At 37.4% G+C, this 15308-nt stretch overlaps 1 protein-coding gene across 1 annotated transcript in view; it reads right to left on the reverse strand.

The window, feature by feature from the left end:
* The window catches only part of SLC26A7 (solute carrier family 26 member 7), a 191476-nt gene that overhangs the window by 23617 nt on the left and 152551 nt on the right, over positions 1-15308 (reverse strand). The window contains exons 11-13 of the mRNA XM_043976873.1: positions 10999-11105; positions 7796-7862; positions 1067-1204 (exon numbers count right to left, since the gene is read on the reverse strand). Coding sequence (XP_043832808.1) covers positions 1067-1204; positions 7796-7862; positions 10999-11105 — 312 coding nt within the window. The remainder of the gene's footprint in view (positions 1-1066; positions 1205-7795; positions 7863-10998; positions 11106-15308) is intronic.

Here is a 15308-nt window from a genome sequence, read left to right on the forward strand (position 1 = left end):
CAATTACATGCAATTTTAGGGGAAAATCTCTCAACAGAGATTTCCACCCAGTCTTGTGGAAGGAGAGTATCCAGACAGTTGAAAAAGTTGGGGTTGTACTGTCTCTGGATTAGTCAGATCCAGATTAATTAACTCTCTGCTTCCTAGTTTGCAACAGGATGACCTTAATTCTACATTCACAATTCAAATCAGCCTGATTTGCTCACTCCTTGAAAGCAAATAATGTGATTGGAATTCTCTGGGAATCATTTCAGATAAGGAAGGTCCATGTAATCCCAATTGGCTAAGGAATGTTGGGAAACTGAGACAGAAGGTCTCTAGAAGGACCTTTCCACATATCTCAGGAGAAACCTGCTTGGTTTGTGGTTTTATTGTTCTCAGGAATGACTAACTATTTGCATATCAGCCAGGTCCAGTCCCTGTTACCATAAGGGATCATTGATTTGTTAGGCTAGGTTTTCATACAGTTCCTCTGAAAAATAAGGGAATTTTAACAAATAATCATCAACATACACCCAGGATGTGGTCTTCACTTTTCAATGAAGCCTATTCCACTTTTGGATGACTCTAATTGTAAGATTTTTTCCCCCTTGCATCAAAACTAATTTTGCCTCCCTTGAAACTTTTATTTCTAGGTCTGCCCTCTGAACAGACAGGTGTATAATCTTTCAATCCTTTAAATATTGAAAGATAGTTGTCATGTCCCCTGAGTAAGTTCCTTTCATCAATCAATCAAAAAGCATTTATTAAGCACCTACTATATTCTAGGCACTGTACTAGGAACTGGGGCTATAAATACAAAGGCAGAAACAATCACTACTCTTGAAGAACTCAGATTCTATTCCCTCAAAGTATTTTGTAGAGGTTCTTGAATATGATAGTTGCTCAATAAATAATTAGTTGAATGAATGAACAAATTAATAAAAGTTAAAAAGCAAGGGATAATAGCATTTTAATTTTTATTGGAGATTTCTCTGAATATCTACTTTTTCATTTTGTTATAGTCACAATGCTCTAACAAGTAGTCTTTGATTTGAATTTTTATTGATGGAACAGCATGTCCTACCTTGTTGATGTCATCAAGTGGTTGGATGTTGGCATTATCCTTCTGGATTGCATTCATTAAATCAGCATGAAACTTCTTCGCATTCAGGAAAACAAGTGGATTATTTATTGAGATAATTTTCACCTGTTGTAAATTTTCCTTTTGGGGAAGAAAAGGCAAAGTTTCAGAGTTCTACATTCAATTACCTGAGGTAATAAATTATTTCTTCCTTTAATAAGACTAAATGGTATTGGTAATTAATCTTTAATATTAAGGAAAATACAAAGTTATGACAGAAGGCTTTGAGGTTATTTGTTTTTGTTCATAGTTCCCTATTTAAGAGATAACGTACCATAAAACATGTTGAGCAGAATATTTTAATTAATCTCCACTGGAGGTCTTCAATATCTAAGGTGTATGTTAACATTCTTTTGGAAATGGGATATCATGTTGTATAATCCTTTCCTTAAGGTATAGGCCTGGAGTGAGGGCCAAGAAATAGCAAGGGATACCAACAATTTCCCTCTACTCAAAAATATGTTCCCTTCTATTTCACTTATTTGGGTTTCCTCCTTTTAAAAGAAATCCTGAATATTAAACCTCTCAGTCATTCATACCTTTGAGTTAATTACCTTCATCTGATAATCAGTGTTCATTCCTTCTACCTGAGAGCTTTCACGCTAAGGGAATGAGAAATCATGATTGGTGGAGGATAGCACAGGGGAGAGCAGGTCAGTGTCTTACTTAGCTTGAACAGTCAGGAAGCAGCATGAGGGTATAGGGTACCTGGGAATCAGAAAACGGGGCTGCTAGGGGATAAGAGAGTGACATGTAGATAAGGAAGAGGGAGGGCCGCACAATTTTGCACAGGATTCTAGGGGCAGCAACTTGGAGCATGCCATTGAAAAGGAACTCCTGAACTACTTTTTAAATGAAAAGTTGACATCTTATTTAGGACACGTCGTTCAGTAGTTTTCCGGTTGTTAATTCACCATGACCACATTTAGGGTTTTCTTGGCAAAGATACTGGTTTGCCATTTCCTTCTCCAGCTCATTTTACAGATGAGGAAACAGGCAAACAGGGTGAGGTGACTTTCCTAGAGTCACCCAACTAGTAAGTGTCTGAGGGCAGATTTGAACTCAGGAAGATGAGTCTTCCTGACTCTAGCCTGGCACTCTATCCTCTGTACCACTTAGCTGCTCCATCTAGGGCATGAGGAGAAGGCAATGTGGGTAAAATGGAAAATCTTCATTGCTTTAAAAAATCAAAACCAAAACATGGTTTCCTACCTCAAAACAGGCTATGCAATGGATACATAAAGGAGACACAGATAAGTAAACAGAATAATGGAAAAAATGATTTATGCATGCTCTGTGGAAGCTAGTAAAGTCACTGCTTATGTGCCATTGGCCAAGTAACTTAAATTCTCCAGGACTCATTTTTCTCATTTGTAAAGCAAAGGAACATCATTAGAAAAATGTTTAGAGTCTCTTCCAACTCTTTCTCTCTGGTTCAGATTTTAAAAGTCTCCCTAAACTTCAGTAAATCATTAGATTGTCTAGGTATAGCAGGTCAAGATCAAGCTTTAAGCTACAAAAATAACTTCAACTGAAGTTGTCACAAGCAGACAACATAAGAATAACCCCTGGACATGCCACATTCAATCATAATAAAGTCCTGAACTAGCCAAGATTACTCTAAATTACCCATTATTAAGACCGTGTGAGCATGTTAACCTACTTTTTTAGGCTGAGCCTATGGGAAGAATGACACTAGCTTCCTTGTCAGTCAATAAATATTTATTTATTAAGTACCTACTATGTGCCAGGCACTGTGAACCACAACTACCCACATGTCTATCCTGCTTAAAGTTATGGGACCATAAGCTGATGGGAGCCTAGATTTGTTGCTATTGTTCATCTTTCATTTTTGTTTGTTTGTTTTAGTATTTATTTTTCCTCAGTTACATAGAAAAATAATTTTTAACATTTGTTTTTAAAACTTTGAGTTCTAAATTCTCTCCTTTCCTCTCTCCCTATCTCCCCTCACTGAGAAGGTAAGCAATAGTAACTCAATATGGGTCATACATGTGTAGTCATGCAAAAGATTTCTATATTAGTCATGTTGACACTAGCTTTCATTAGAACAGATCTTAAAAACAGTCTGGAAAAGTGTGGTTTCAGCTGGTGGAAACATAATTCCTAAGTTTGAAAAGGCTTTTTTAAGGAGCGTTTGCCTCTACTGGGCCTACTCCAATTCAGCTCAAAATCATTTATTGAGTTCCAGGCCCTGGGTAGACAGAGCCAAAAATTAAAATAGTAATCTACTGAGAGAAAATTACATTTATGAAGATACATTAATAGCAAATATAATATATACAAAGTATACACAAAGTAATAGGTCTTGTAGTGGGAGAAATGTTAACCATTTTGGAGGATCAGGAAAGATCTCATGTTGTGAGATAAGACTTCAGTTGAGTTTTGAGTGGAGGTACCAATTCCAAAAGGCAGAAGGGAGAGAAAGAATACATACCAATATAAGGACCCCAAAAGTGTGTGGGTGACCTGTTTCCATACCTTCATACTCAGACTAGACTATCTCCTTCTGACTCAGAAAAGTCCTTTTTCCCAAATGTCACTGAGCAATTAGCAGTTAGCAACATGCCCCCTGTCCTGTAGGAATCAATTAGGAGTTGTATGTCACCCCAACAAAGGACAGGACCCTCTGCAAAGGTCAAGTACAAGACTGCAGCTCATTGGCTGGTAATCCAGGCTAACAAAACAGGGATTCCTATGATTGTCCCTGCTATATTGGCATGAGGAAAAATCTCTACAAAAATTATGCCAAGGTGGGAGATGGTATTTTTTACATGGGAAAAAGCAAATAGTACATTTTAATAGAAAGAGTTTAGATATCTTAAAAATCCTATCCAGACTTATATCCATTTTCCTCACAAACTTTTTCTCTGATGGCCCCCTGTTCCTATGGGCTCTTCCCCATATTAATGCAAAGCTTAGTTCAAATAACTGATCTGCTTAACCCACTGCAGCTGGAGCTCAAACTCTGCTAGCCTCAGTTTCCCTGACTGCAGGTATTACCAGCATGTGCCACTATGGGCAGCTAGATGTTCATTTTCTGAGGAGCAAACTAGCTCAATTTGGATGTACTTGCTAGCAGGTGTTTCTGTCCCTCCAGATGAAGAATCTTTTCAGCCTCAGTAACATATAGGGATTATCAACCAAGACAACAGTTCTCAAAGTGTGGTCTGGGTATCCCTGGAGTTCCTGAGAACCTTTTAGGGGATCCCATGAGGCCAAAACTATTTTTATGATAAGGGAAGGAAATAAATATTTATATAGTACTTACTATGTGTCAGACATTATGCTAAGAGCTTTACAAATATGTATTTTTTTTCATTTTATCTCCGTAACAACCCTGAGAGGTAAGTGACATTATTATGCCCATTTTGAAGTCAAGGAAACTGAGACAGAGATGCAATGACTTGCCCAGGGTCACATATCTCCTAAGTCTATGAATCCAGATTTGAATTCAAGTTGACTTTAGGACCAAAACTTTGTCCACTGTGTCACTAGCTGCCTCATATACCTAATATACTAAGACATTCAAATTTTGAATATGATCAATGTAAATAGATATAGACAAAAGGCCTTTGGGGGAGGGTCCTTTCTCAATTTTTGAGAGTATAAAGAGGTCCTTAGACCAAAATGTTTGAGAACCACAGTTCTAAGGCATGGAAGGCTTGTGATCTGTGTCAATGGAAGCGATTCCTACATCACATGCATTCTGGTAGAGTGGATCCAAGCTAGACTTGGAGTCATGAAGACTTGGGTTCAAATCCTACCTCAAGTACTTAACTAGCTTTGTGACCCTGGGAAAGTTATTTAACCTCCCTAAGCCCTAGTTTCCTCAATTTTAGGGGTAAGATTTGATGATCTCCAAGATCTTTTCCAGCGTTGATGCTATGACAACATAGATCATTAAAAGTTTTGGGTAATTTTTTTTATTTTCCAGAAAACCAGTTGTGACTATTATCTTTTCCCATTCATAATAGACATAAAATTAGCTCCACATCACAGATTCATTAGGTAGCTAAGGAAAGAAGAGTGAAGAAATAGGAACTGAAAATGATAGAAGAAGAAAATTATTTTAATAGTTGAACCAATGATTCACATCTGAATTTTGGTTTGTTTCGTTTTCTTCTCACTACCAGCCCTGCGCTGGCCCTTCATCATTCCAGTTTCTGATGATAAATATTAACTTCCTCAAGGTCAGGAATATAAAAGCAATTGTATCAAGTGGCTTACTAAAACTCCTACTCTGAAGTTGTGAAACAGGGATAGTATGCCTGCCTCTCAGGGTTGGTATGAGCCTTGAATGTGGAAGACCTAGGAAACTCTCCAGGGCTACGTGAATGTGAATTGCTGGTATTGTTGGTGTTACTGCTATTGTTATATGGGTCTGAACTGGCTTATTTGGGAATAACCAATGTCTTTATAGGACACATGTTAGAAGTCATTATTTTGTTGACAGAGGAAGTCTAGCAGATTGGGAGGAAAAAGACGTTTGTCCTTCATATTCTGACAGATTTTCTTGATTCTTTACTGGTCCAGTGCTTAGTACAGTGCCTGGCACATAACATGTGTTTAATAAATGCTCATTTACTGAATGATTGTCTGACCTGCCTCTGACACATAAATCATCCTGTGGATAGTGATTGCTGAGCTGAGAATGGCACCTGTACCCAGTGTCTCATTTCACAGTAAGGGTAAAAATGCCAGCGGGGCTCTCAGGATTGTCCATGTAGTGAGGAAAACTTCAGGATCAAGAAAGTCAATCTGGGACATTTCATATGGTACTAAATTCACATTGGAAAAAGTAGAGAAAGAAAAGAATGCTATAGAAAAGCAAAGAAAGGCAGCCTTGGTGGCAAATTAGAGATTGGCCAACCATCAAAGGCTCAGAGCTCAAAGAGGGGTACTAATGAGCGGACAGATATTTTGATGTTATTCTTCTGCTCAATAAAATCCAACTACTCCATATTGCCTCTAGACTCAAAAATAAATTGCTCGGTGTGACATTTTAAACCCTTCATAACTCTGCTTTAACTTATCTTTCCTGTTTTGTTTTTTTTCCACATTACTCACCTGTGTTCCAAGCCAACTGGCTTTCTTTCTATCTGTCCTACACATCTCCTACCTCCATGCATTTGCACTGGCTGTCCCCTATGCCTAGAATGCACTTCCTATTCACCTCTGCTTTTCAGAATCCCTAGTTTCGTTCAAAGATCAGATCAAATACCATCTCCTTCATGAAATCTCTCCTGTTCCCTCTCCGACCCCACCCGCAGTTCTAGTGGCTCCCTCCCCTGGAATTACTTTGCATTTATTTTCTGCACATTTTGTGTATTCTTATACATGGACAGGTATTTCCCTAGATGCAATTTAACGTCCTTGAGCTTAGGAACAGCTTCATTTCTGTATCTCCAGAGTCTAGAAGAATGTCTAGCACCTACTAGAAGCTTAATAAATGCGTGTTGATTGATTGATTGAGGATTATTCAGAAATTATTGGGACCCCTTGAGTTTAATCATCCTTTCTCAAAAGTACAATATTTCTCAGGAGGATTCCTAAGACTTACTACTTCCAGTTTTTCAGGCAAGCTGGGGGTTCTTTCAGTTCCGACAGGAACTAGAAATGCAGAGACAAATGAATTTGAAAACTCACAAGGACAAGAGTTAAATAAATATTTGCAGGAGAGGTTAAAAATGAGGTCAGTTCGAAAAATTGGCAAATATCCAAATTAACCTTCCTACCCTTACCCTACCCCGTTAGTTTACTTATGCCTATGAACAAGAAGGTGAGCATTAAGAAGATGAATTTGAAACATATCTACAGGTGGGCAAGATTGAAGAATTATGGACTATTCTCTTATAAGAGATGCTAAACCTGTCAAAAGTCAATCACATGAGAAAGGTCCAAATAATGCCATGGCATTGTGATGAAAATACTTCATGATTAAAAAGTCTTAGGTTCAATTCTCACCTCAAAGATTTACTAGCTGTATGAGTCACTTAACTCCTCTGATTCTCAGTTTACTTATCTACACAATGAGGATAATGATAGCTTCAACCTCCTAGGTTTGTTGTGGGGGTTACATGAGATAATACATGTAAAACACTTTGCAGATCTTAAAATGCTATGTTAATGTTAGGGAGCATCATCATTGCCACCCATATCTCATTCACTGAGTAAAAACTGTAGGTAAACAACAGAGCCCTCTGAGGTTTCTACCTGCCTATTCCCAATCTTTTCCTTTCTCTCCCCAACCCATCTTTCTTCGTCTCCATTTCAGATCAGGGTTAGAGATTTGGTTGGAGAATTTGAGGCCATTTGGCAATGGAAAGAAATACACATATTGGTTCTGATCATGAACAGTAGCTCTTCTTTTCTCCAATATGGTCTTGTTTAATGAAACTTGGGATTGATCACAACATGAAAAGAAGGCTTTCTTTGTTCTATTGATTGGTTATGTTAAAACTATATACAAACTGCACATATGGTGATCATATGTACAATGCAGCTAGTACACAAACAAATAAAAATGGCAAAAACTTTCTTAAAAATCCTTTAACAGCTTCTTACAATCCTCCTTTAGTCCTAATAAAACTATTAAGACCTGACACAAAATACAAGGAAAATTGGGAACAAAAATTAGAAAGGCAAACTTACACCCTCAACTTCTGTCTTTGCTTTATATTCCAGTTCTTTCATATTTTCCAGGCTCAGTGTCTTGGCTCTGAAAGTAGAAAAAAATTTAAAGGTCAAAGTAAAAAAGCATTGGCTTTTTATGAATGTTTATATGTCTATGAATCTTTATATTAGATTAAAATGTTCAGCTCTTGGTTTTTAAGATTTTTTAAAAATGGAAACTATTTAAGATTAGCTGATTGTGTTTGATTTCATTCAAAGCTCCTCTTAATGAGGAAGATGAAAAATTTCCAGGTAGCTGACATTATCCTAGTCTTTCATCATTAAGGATAAAATACATTAATATTAAATCATAAATTAGTGCAACTGAGCTTATCTTCCTTTTGGTACAATTGTGATTTTAAGATTAAAAATAGGGGCAGCTATGTGGTTCAGTGGATAGAGCACCAGCCCTGGATTCAGGAGGACCTGAGTTCAAATCCGAACTCAGACACTTAACAATTACCAGCTGTGTGACCCTAGGCAAGTCACTTAACCCCAATTGCCTCACCAAAAAAAAAAAAAGAAAAGAAGATTAAAAATATTTAGGGGCATCTAGGTGGTGCAGTAGATAGAGCACCAGCCCTGGAATAAGGAGGACCTCAGTTCAAATTTAGCCTCAGACACTTGACACTTACTAGCTGTGTAACCCTGGGCAAGTCACTTAACCCCAATTGCCTCACACACAAAAAAATTTAAAGAATAAAAATATTCACACATTGCACATTAAACCCTGCAATTTTGAGGAAGCAAAGTCTACTTTGAGTCTAAGCAGGGTTTCATTTCAGTTCTTTGCTTAAAACATTGGCTCATAAGTAGTGAAACTTGTTTTTCAGTTGTGTCCAATTCTACATGGCCCCATTTAGGGTTTTACTGGAAAAGAGACTGGAGTGGTTTGTTATTTTTTTTTCTCCAGCTCATTTTACAGATAAGGAAACAAAGGCAAAGAAGGTTAAGTGACTTGCTTAGGGTCGCACAGCTAATAAGTGTCTGAGGCCAAATTTGAACTCGGGAAGAAGCTTTCTGCCTGACTACCGTGACACCTACTTGACTTAACATGATACTTAGTCAATAATTATTGAGTATTTTGTTAGATTCTACCAGCCCCAAAACAATAAGGCTAAATGAGATTAAAGAATAATAGTTTAATATCACTGAGGTAATGGCTAGTTTGTGATAACAATAACTTGTTCTTTATAAAATCATAAAATATTTTACCCTATTAGCTAGGCATGTCAGGCATTATGAGTATCTACTTAATAGATGAAGGAACTAATTTTCATAGATATCAAGTGATTTGACCAAGGTCATATAGCTAGTTAGAAGTAGAAATGGGAAATCAACCCATGTCTTCTGACTAGCCTTGCACAGTACTGAAATGGGAATAGAGACCCATAATTGAGGACCAATGACTATTACTACTTGCTTTTACTAATCACCAAATTTCCACAACACCACAGGAACCAGAATAAGAAATATTTACAACAGATATGGGTCTAAGAAATGATCGATTTAGGAAAGATAAGATCACTGAGAAAAATTGATAAGATATTAATGATAATAATAAGGGACAGCTAGTGGCACAGTGGATAAAGTACTGGCCCTGGAGTCAGGAGGACCTGAGTTCAAATCCAGCCTCAAACACTTGACACTTACTAGCTGTGTGACCCTGGGCAAGTCACTTAACCCCAATTGCCTCACCAAAAAAAAAAAGATAATAATAAATAGTAAGGAGAATATCACCTTAAATTTGTATTATATTTATTTGTATTTTTTACTTTTCCAATCCTTTCATTTGTTACCACATCATCCCGGAGAGGAACCTGAAGGGTCCAAGGGAAAGCAAGAGGAAAGTGGATCAGAATGCTAAAGGGGGGCAGGGAAGGCTAAGGAGGAAGGTCACAGCATCAGGGTTATAGAAGTGGAAGCAACCATATAGGTCACTGAGTCCAACCCACTCCCCTCATTTAACAGATAAGTAAACTGTCCCAGAGAGATGAATGATTCGATCAGGGTCACACAGCTAGTGTCTAAGGTCGAATTTGAACTTCTCTGACCTGAAGTCCAACACTGCATCCATTATAACCCATTGCCTAATGATGAGGGATAGGAGGAAGGATGGCCCCTGGGAGATTGGGTCGATCACAGAGGGAAGTGAAATGAGAGAACATTAAGAGAGAGAATGAGTCAGAGAGGAAGGTAAAAAGAGAGACTGTTGGTAGGGAAAATGGGTCATAAAAGCACAGATGCTTCAGTTGAAAAAAGGCTTCTGGTATAGTCTTTGGCAAATTGTATGATGCATTAACTAAAGCACTGCGTTGGTACATTAAGAGGCCTGGGTTCTAGCTGGGCCACCTTGGGTAAGTCACTGATTTCTCTCAACATTTCTGTTTTTTCTTCTATAAAATGAGGAAATTAGAGCAGATGATCTTTATCTAAGGTTTCTACTTTCCCTAATGAGCTGTAATTCTACAAAATTGTCTGATGCATTTAGATTTCATCTGGTTTCTAAGCATTCATAGTTTGGATGATAAGCAAACTTTGCCAGGAAATTACACAATTTACCATTAAATGTTGACCTGTGATCTATGTGTCATTGACATTTGATGACACTACCCCAAAATTGCACATTCTGAAATGACTTTAGAATCCAAAAATGCAGATGCTTTCTTGTTTTCCTGACCTTCACATCCTTTCATATATTCCATTTGATACAAGTAATAAGACATTCCTCAGAACCAGGGTTTTATTTCATATGTAGGCAGGGACATTTTCTATCTTCATGTACTTTCTTGGGTGGTATGTGTGTAAACAGACACACACATATACATATACATTATATAAATACATAATATACAGATGTAGACATATACATGTCTACATATACATAAATAAGTGTGTAGATATGTAGACATGCATATGAAGGTAGAAAGTATCCTTGCCTATATATGAAATAGAACTTTGGTTCCCAATTATAGGATAAGCTGAACTATCTATCTATGTAAAAAGAGAGAAAAACACAAAAAAAGACACACACACAAATAATTGTCTACATACACATACACACACTCAAAGCTTGAAGCCAGGCTACAGAGATTTCAGGAAGAAAAGAGAAGATAGAAACATATACTAGGCTTCTAACAAGATTTTGTAAAGATCATAAATAAACAAATAGAATTCCTTACCTTGGAAAACGCACAATCACAACAGCTATGGTGCAGACAACACCAAAGAGCAGCCCCACATTAGCCGCAAAACATATTGTAAATATGTAGGTGCTGACCCATATGCTCTGGAAAAGAGACAGAATTCAGGCATCCTTTTCTTTCCCCCTCAGGATTGCTGAGCATTATCTTTATAATACCCTTGTGACCAATTTTGGCCTCCCCTCTTCCCTCCCCCCACCCCGACTCCAGGAGGTATAATTTCATTTAACGGATGGAAAAACTGAAGCCCAGTGAGCAAATGATGTCATCTGACTCCACGGAAAAGTGGGTGGCAAAGCTATGAATAGAATTCCATCCTTTATGACCAGGCAATACAACCCCTTGCTTTAAGTCTCATTAAAGGCTATATATGGCCATTAAAAAATGTAATGTGTACTCCCTGAAGCATGCAGTAAGTTCCCAGAGTTTTCCCACTTAAAAAGAAGGATTAGCACAAGAGAGAGTCCCAGGTTCATGTTCTGCCTATGACATATATTCTTCATGTGATCAAGGGCAAGTCACCTAAGTGCCCCAGATCACTGGTCAATGATACAAGCTATAGATGAAACTGTAAATTTCAGATGAGTTTCAAATATATATTGGGGGAATTTACACATTGATGGTTCCCACAAAGATGAAATCACAGGTCTGGGTCTCCTGATACGCACATGCACACACAAATAAATGTACACATGTGCCTATCCTTATGTATCTATTATTCATGCATCAATATTATTATCCTGAGACATTATGTGAATATTCATGGAGTTGAAAGTTCTACAGAACAACGTTGTTAGTACCACTTTGTTGGAATGCTATGTAATTCATGAATGTCTCTTATGATGTACTCTATTACTTGTTAAAACTAAGTTTTAAATGGGTGACCTCATCAACACTGCAGTACCCTATTTTATCTTCAGAACAATGAACTTGATTATACATTCAATTTGCAGGAAACCATTTATTGTGAAAACGAGGGTCAGCATATTCCTTCAAAAGGAAGAATGCAAGAAACCTTATTTCTTTTTTACTTGGAATGTAAATTCCTACCCTAGAAACAACAGTATGTATCAATGTGTTTTATTACCATTTGCATTTCTGAGCTTAAAATACTGGGGAGAAGGGAGAAATAGGAAAGGGTGTGTGGGGAGGAAGGAGAGGAAAACCTTCTAGCTCCCTGGAAGGTTAATTATTTTGTTAAATCCAGGAATATCTAAGCACAAAATGAAGGCTTTAGAGCATTTGGTATTTACACAATGAAACTGATACATACCTAAATACTTTCCTGTCTTCTTAAGTGGCATGATTTTTGCTTAAAATATCTAAATAATGCCTTCCTCAAATCTTCGTTTAATTTACCCATGCAAACGGTTAAAAGCCTGTCCATTTCTTCTTGACTAAATAATCATAAAACATCTTCTATTCATAAAATTATCTTCAATGTTAGACTAGAAAATTCAATTGTTGACTAAGAAGTGTTTGAGGGTAGGGACTGATTCATTTCTGTATCCCCACAGCTAAGCACACTGTCAATAAGAAATGTTTGTTGATTGATGGGATGGGAAAATGATAACTGCAAGCCATCCATCACTCTCAACCTCTCCCAGCATAGATTAAAACACACACACACACACACACACACACAACATGCACACCCTTTTCTTTTGATAACTCTTCTTAGTACAGGATTGTGTCCTCTTAATGGGAGACTTCATTCTAACTTCTGCTGACTAACCGGGATATTTCTTAAATCTTCACCTCTGCAAGCTATGTCATAACTAGGTAATGGATATTTACCCAACAATCACCAAATAGCTCTGGAGTCCCCAGTTTTTTAAACACTGAGTCTTTTCTTTTGTTCTATGTATATGAAAGGCAGTTAGGTGGTGCAGTAGATAGAGTACTGGGCCTGCAATCAGGAAGACTCATCTTCCTGAATTCAAATCTGGCCTCAACTGCTTATTAGCTGTGTGAGTCTGGGCAAGTCACTTAACCCTGTTTCCTCATCTATAAAACAAGCTGTAGAAGGAAATGGCAAACCACTCTCCTATTGTGGTCAAGAAAACTCCAAATGGGGCCACAAAGCCTGTGACAGAACTGAAAATCACTGAAATGCAAATGATTGGGTGGGGAAAAGGTAGCTAGGCATTTGATTCCTTAGGGACAAATTTATTCTCTCTGCTTGCTGCTCAGCTGCCTTCTTGGTTTATGATATGCAAATGAGCCACTCAGAGTCTTATATCCTTTATAAGAGCAAACAAATCTACTCAAAATTGTATATCCTTTACAAAGTTCAAAATGATGCACTAATATCTAAAAGGGGTTTCCCCTTTACAAAGTGGAAATGCATTCTGGATAAGAAGAACACTTATACTTCCTCTAAAACTTGTCCCTTAGAGGCCTAAAATTTTCAGAAATCTTAAGTGTATGTATCATTCATTTAGTTATATATGAGCATATTATATCCCCCTAGAAGAATCTAAACTTCTTGAGAGTAAGAACTCTCTTTTTTTGTGTTATATTCCTAATACAAAGACTGAGACATGGGAGCAACTTAATAAATGCTTGTTAATGGCATGATTGATCTTTTATTTTTCCTAAGATAAATAGTAGGACTGATATTGTTTATCAGATAAAGTTCTCTTCCCTACCCTGGTACTTATCGATAACATTCAAGTCTAGGACTCCACAGAGAAAATGATGAAAACCTTCCCAAAATGGAATGGATTTCCTTGGAAAGGGGCTGGTTCCCCTCACTAGAAAACCCTATGTGAAATGAGCATTTGTTGGTCATGTAGCAGAGGGAATTCTTGTTCAGGTACAGGTTGGACTAGTTGACCTTTGGAGTGCCTTCCATTTCTTAAATTTCTTTGATTCTGTAATTTCCTGGAGTTAAAACTATGTGCATTTTAAGTGATATTAAAAAGCATTCTTTGTTGTGCCCCACTTCATGTTCTGCCCTATATGGCTTCCTATCTCCACATACCCTGACTTGACGCTACCCAAATGAACTGTATTTTCCATTTCTGAATGTTTTCTATTTTTCTGCATTTTTCATGGATGTCAAACTAGAGAAAGGCTTAATGACAGGGCAGCTTGGGAAGCAGATCCCTTGATACCAACTCAGGGGGGTTTGTAAAAATCCCCTTTAATTTGGAGGAAACAAACATTTTGAGACACAAAGTTGGAAATGGTTAAGACGTTGTTACCCACAGTTCTTAGTAGTAGATTATACCCTATTGGAAGAGTACTTATTACTGAATCACCAACTTCAGCCTTTATCCACTAGGAAGATTCAGCTGTTTTGTGCCAACCATGTATTTTAGCAGGTCCTCACAACTGTGTAATTTTGAAATTCAGCTGCACATGCTTAAGTAATGATCATGATTCACATTTATATAACCATTTATGATGACAAAGTAGTTCATTTTCATTTATTCTTTAGGCCAGTATTGAAATATAAGTAGTAGAAGTATTATTATCTTCCAAAAGGTATGACCCATCAATATCATTCTGCTAGTCTTTGAGCATTTGGGGCATGGGAGAAGTAGAAGAAATGGACTGTTGATTTCAATAGTTTAGGGAAGTCCTGATGAAGAAACTTTCTCTACCAGTGTATATCTGTATCAGTTCTGTTACTCTATCTAGGAATAGGGGTATTTGGAGCAAAGAGAGATTAAGTGGCTTGACCAGGGTCACATGACTAGCATCTGTCAGAGGTAGATCTTGAACCAAGGTCTTTCTGACCCTCCTCAGCTTTTTGTCTATTACTTTTTTGTTATTGTTGAGTCACTTCAGTTGTGTCCAACTCTTCATGACCCCATTTGGGGTTTTCTTAGAAAAGATATTGGAGTGGTTTGCCATTTCCTTCTCCAGCTCATTTTACATATGAGGAAACTGAGGCAAACAGGATTAAGTGACTTGCCCAGGGTCACACAGCTAGAAAATGTCTGAGGCCAGGTTTGAACTTAGTTCTCCTTGATTCCAGGCCCAGCACTCTATCAACTCTGCACATTGTTCTAAGACTCCTCAACCTTTTTTATGTGTGTGATGTCTGACATAGCATATGGATCCTTTCCCAGAATAATGTTTCTACAAGTTCAAAATAAAATACAGGATTATGAAAGAAACCAATTATATAGGAATACAGTTATAAAAATATTAAGGAAAACCAGTTCAAAGATCTCGAGTCAAGAACCTTTGCATTATACCATGCCAACCATTACTCTAAAATAGTTAAATGATCTTAGTCATTGTGACTTCTACCCATGTCCTATGCAGCAGTCCAA

This window comes from Dromiciops gliroides, chromosome 1 (genome assembly GCF_019393635.1).
Source record: "Dromiciops gliroides isolate mDroGli1 chromosome 1, mDroGli1.pri, whole genome shotgun sequence".
NCBI classification, from domain to species: domain Eukaryota; kingdom Metazoa; phylum Chordata; class Mammalia; order Microbiotheria; family Microbiotheriidae; genus Dromiciops; species Dromiciops gliroides.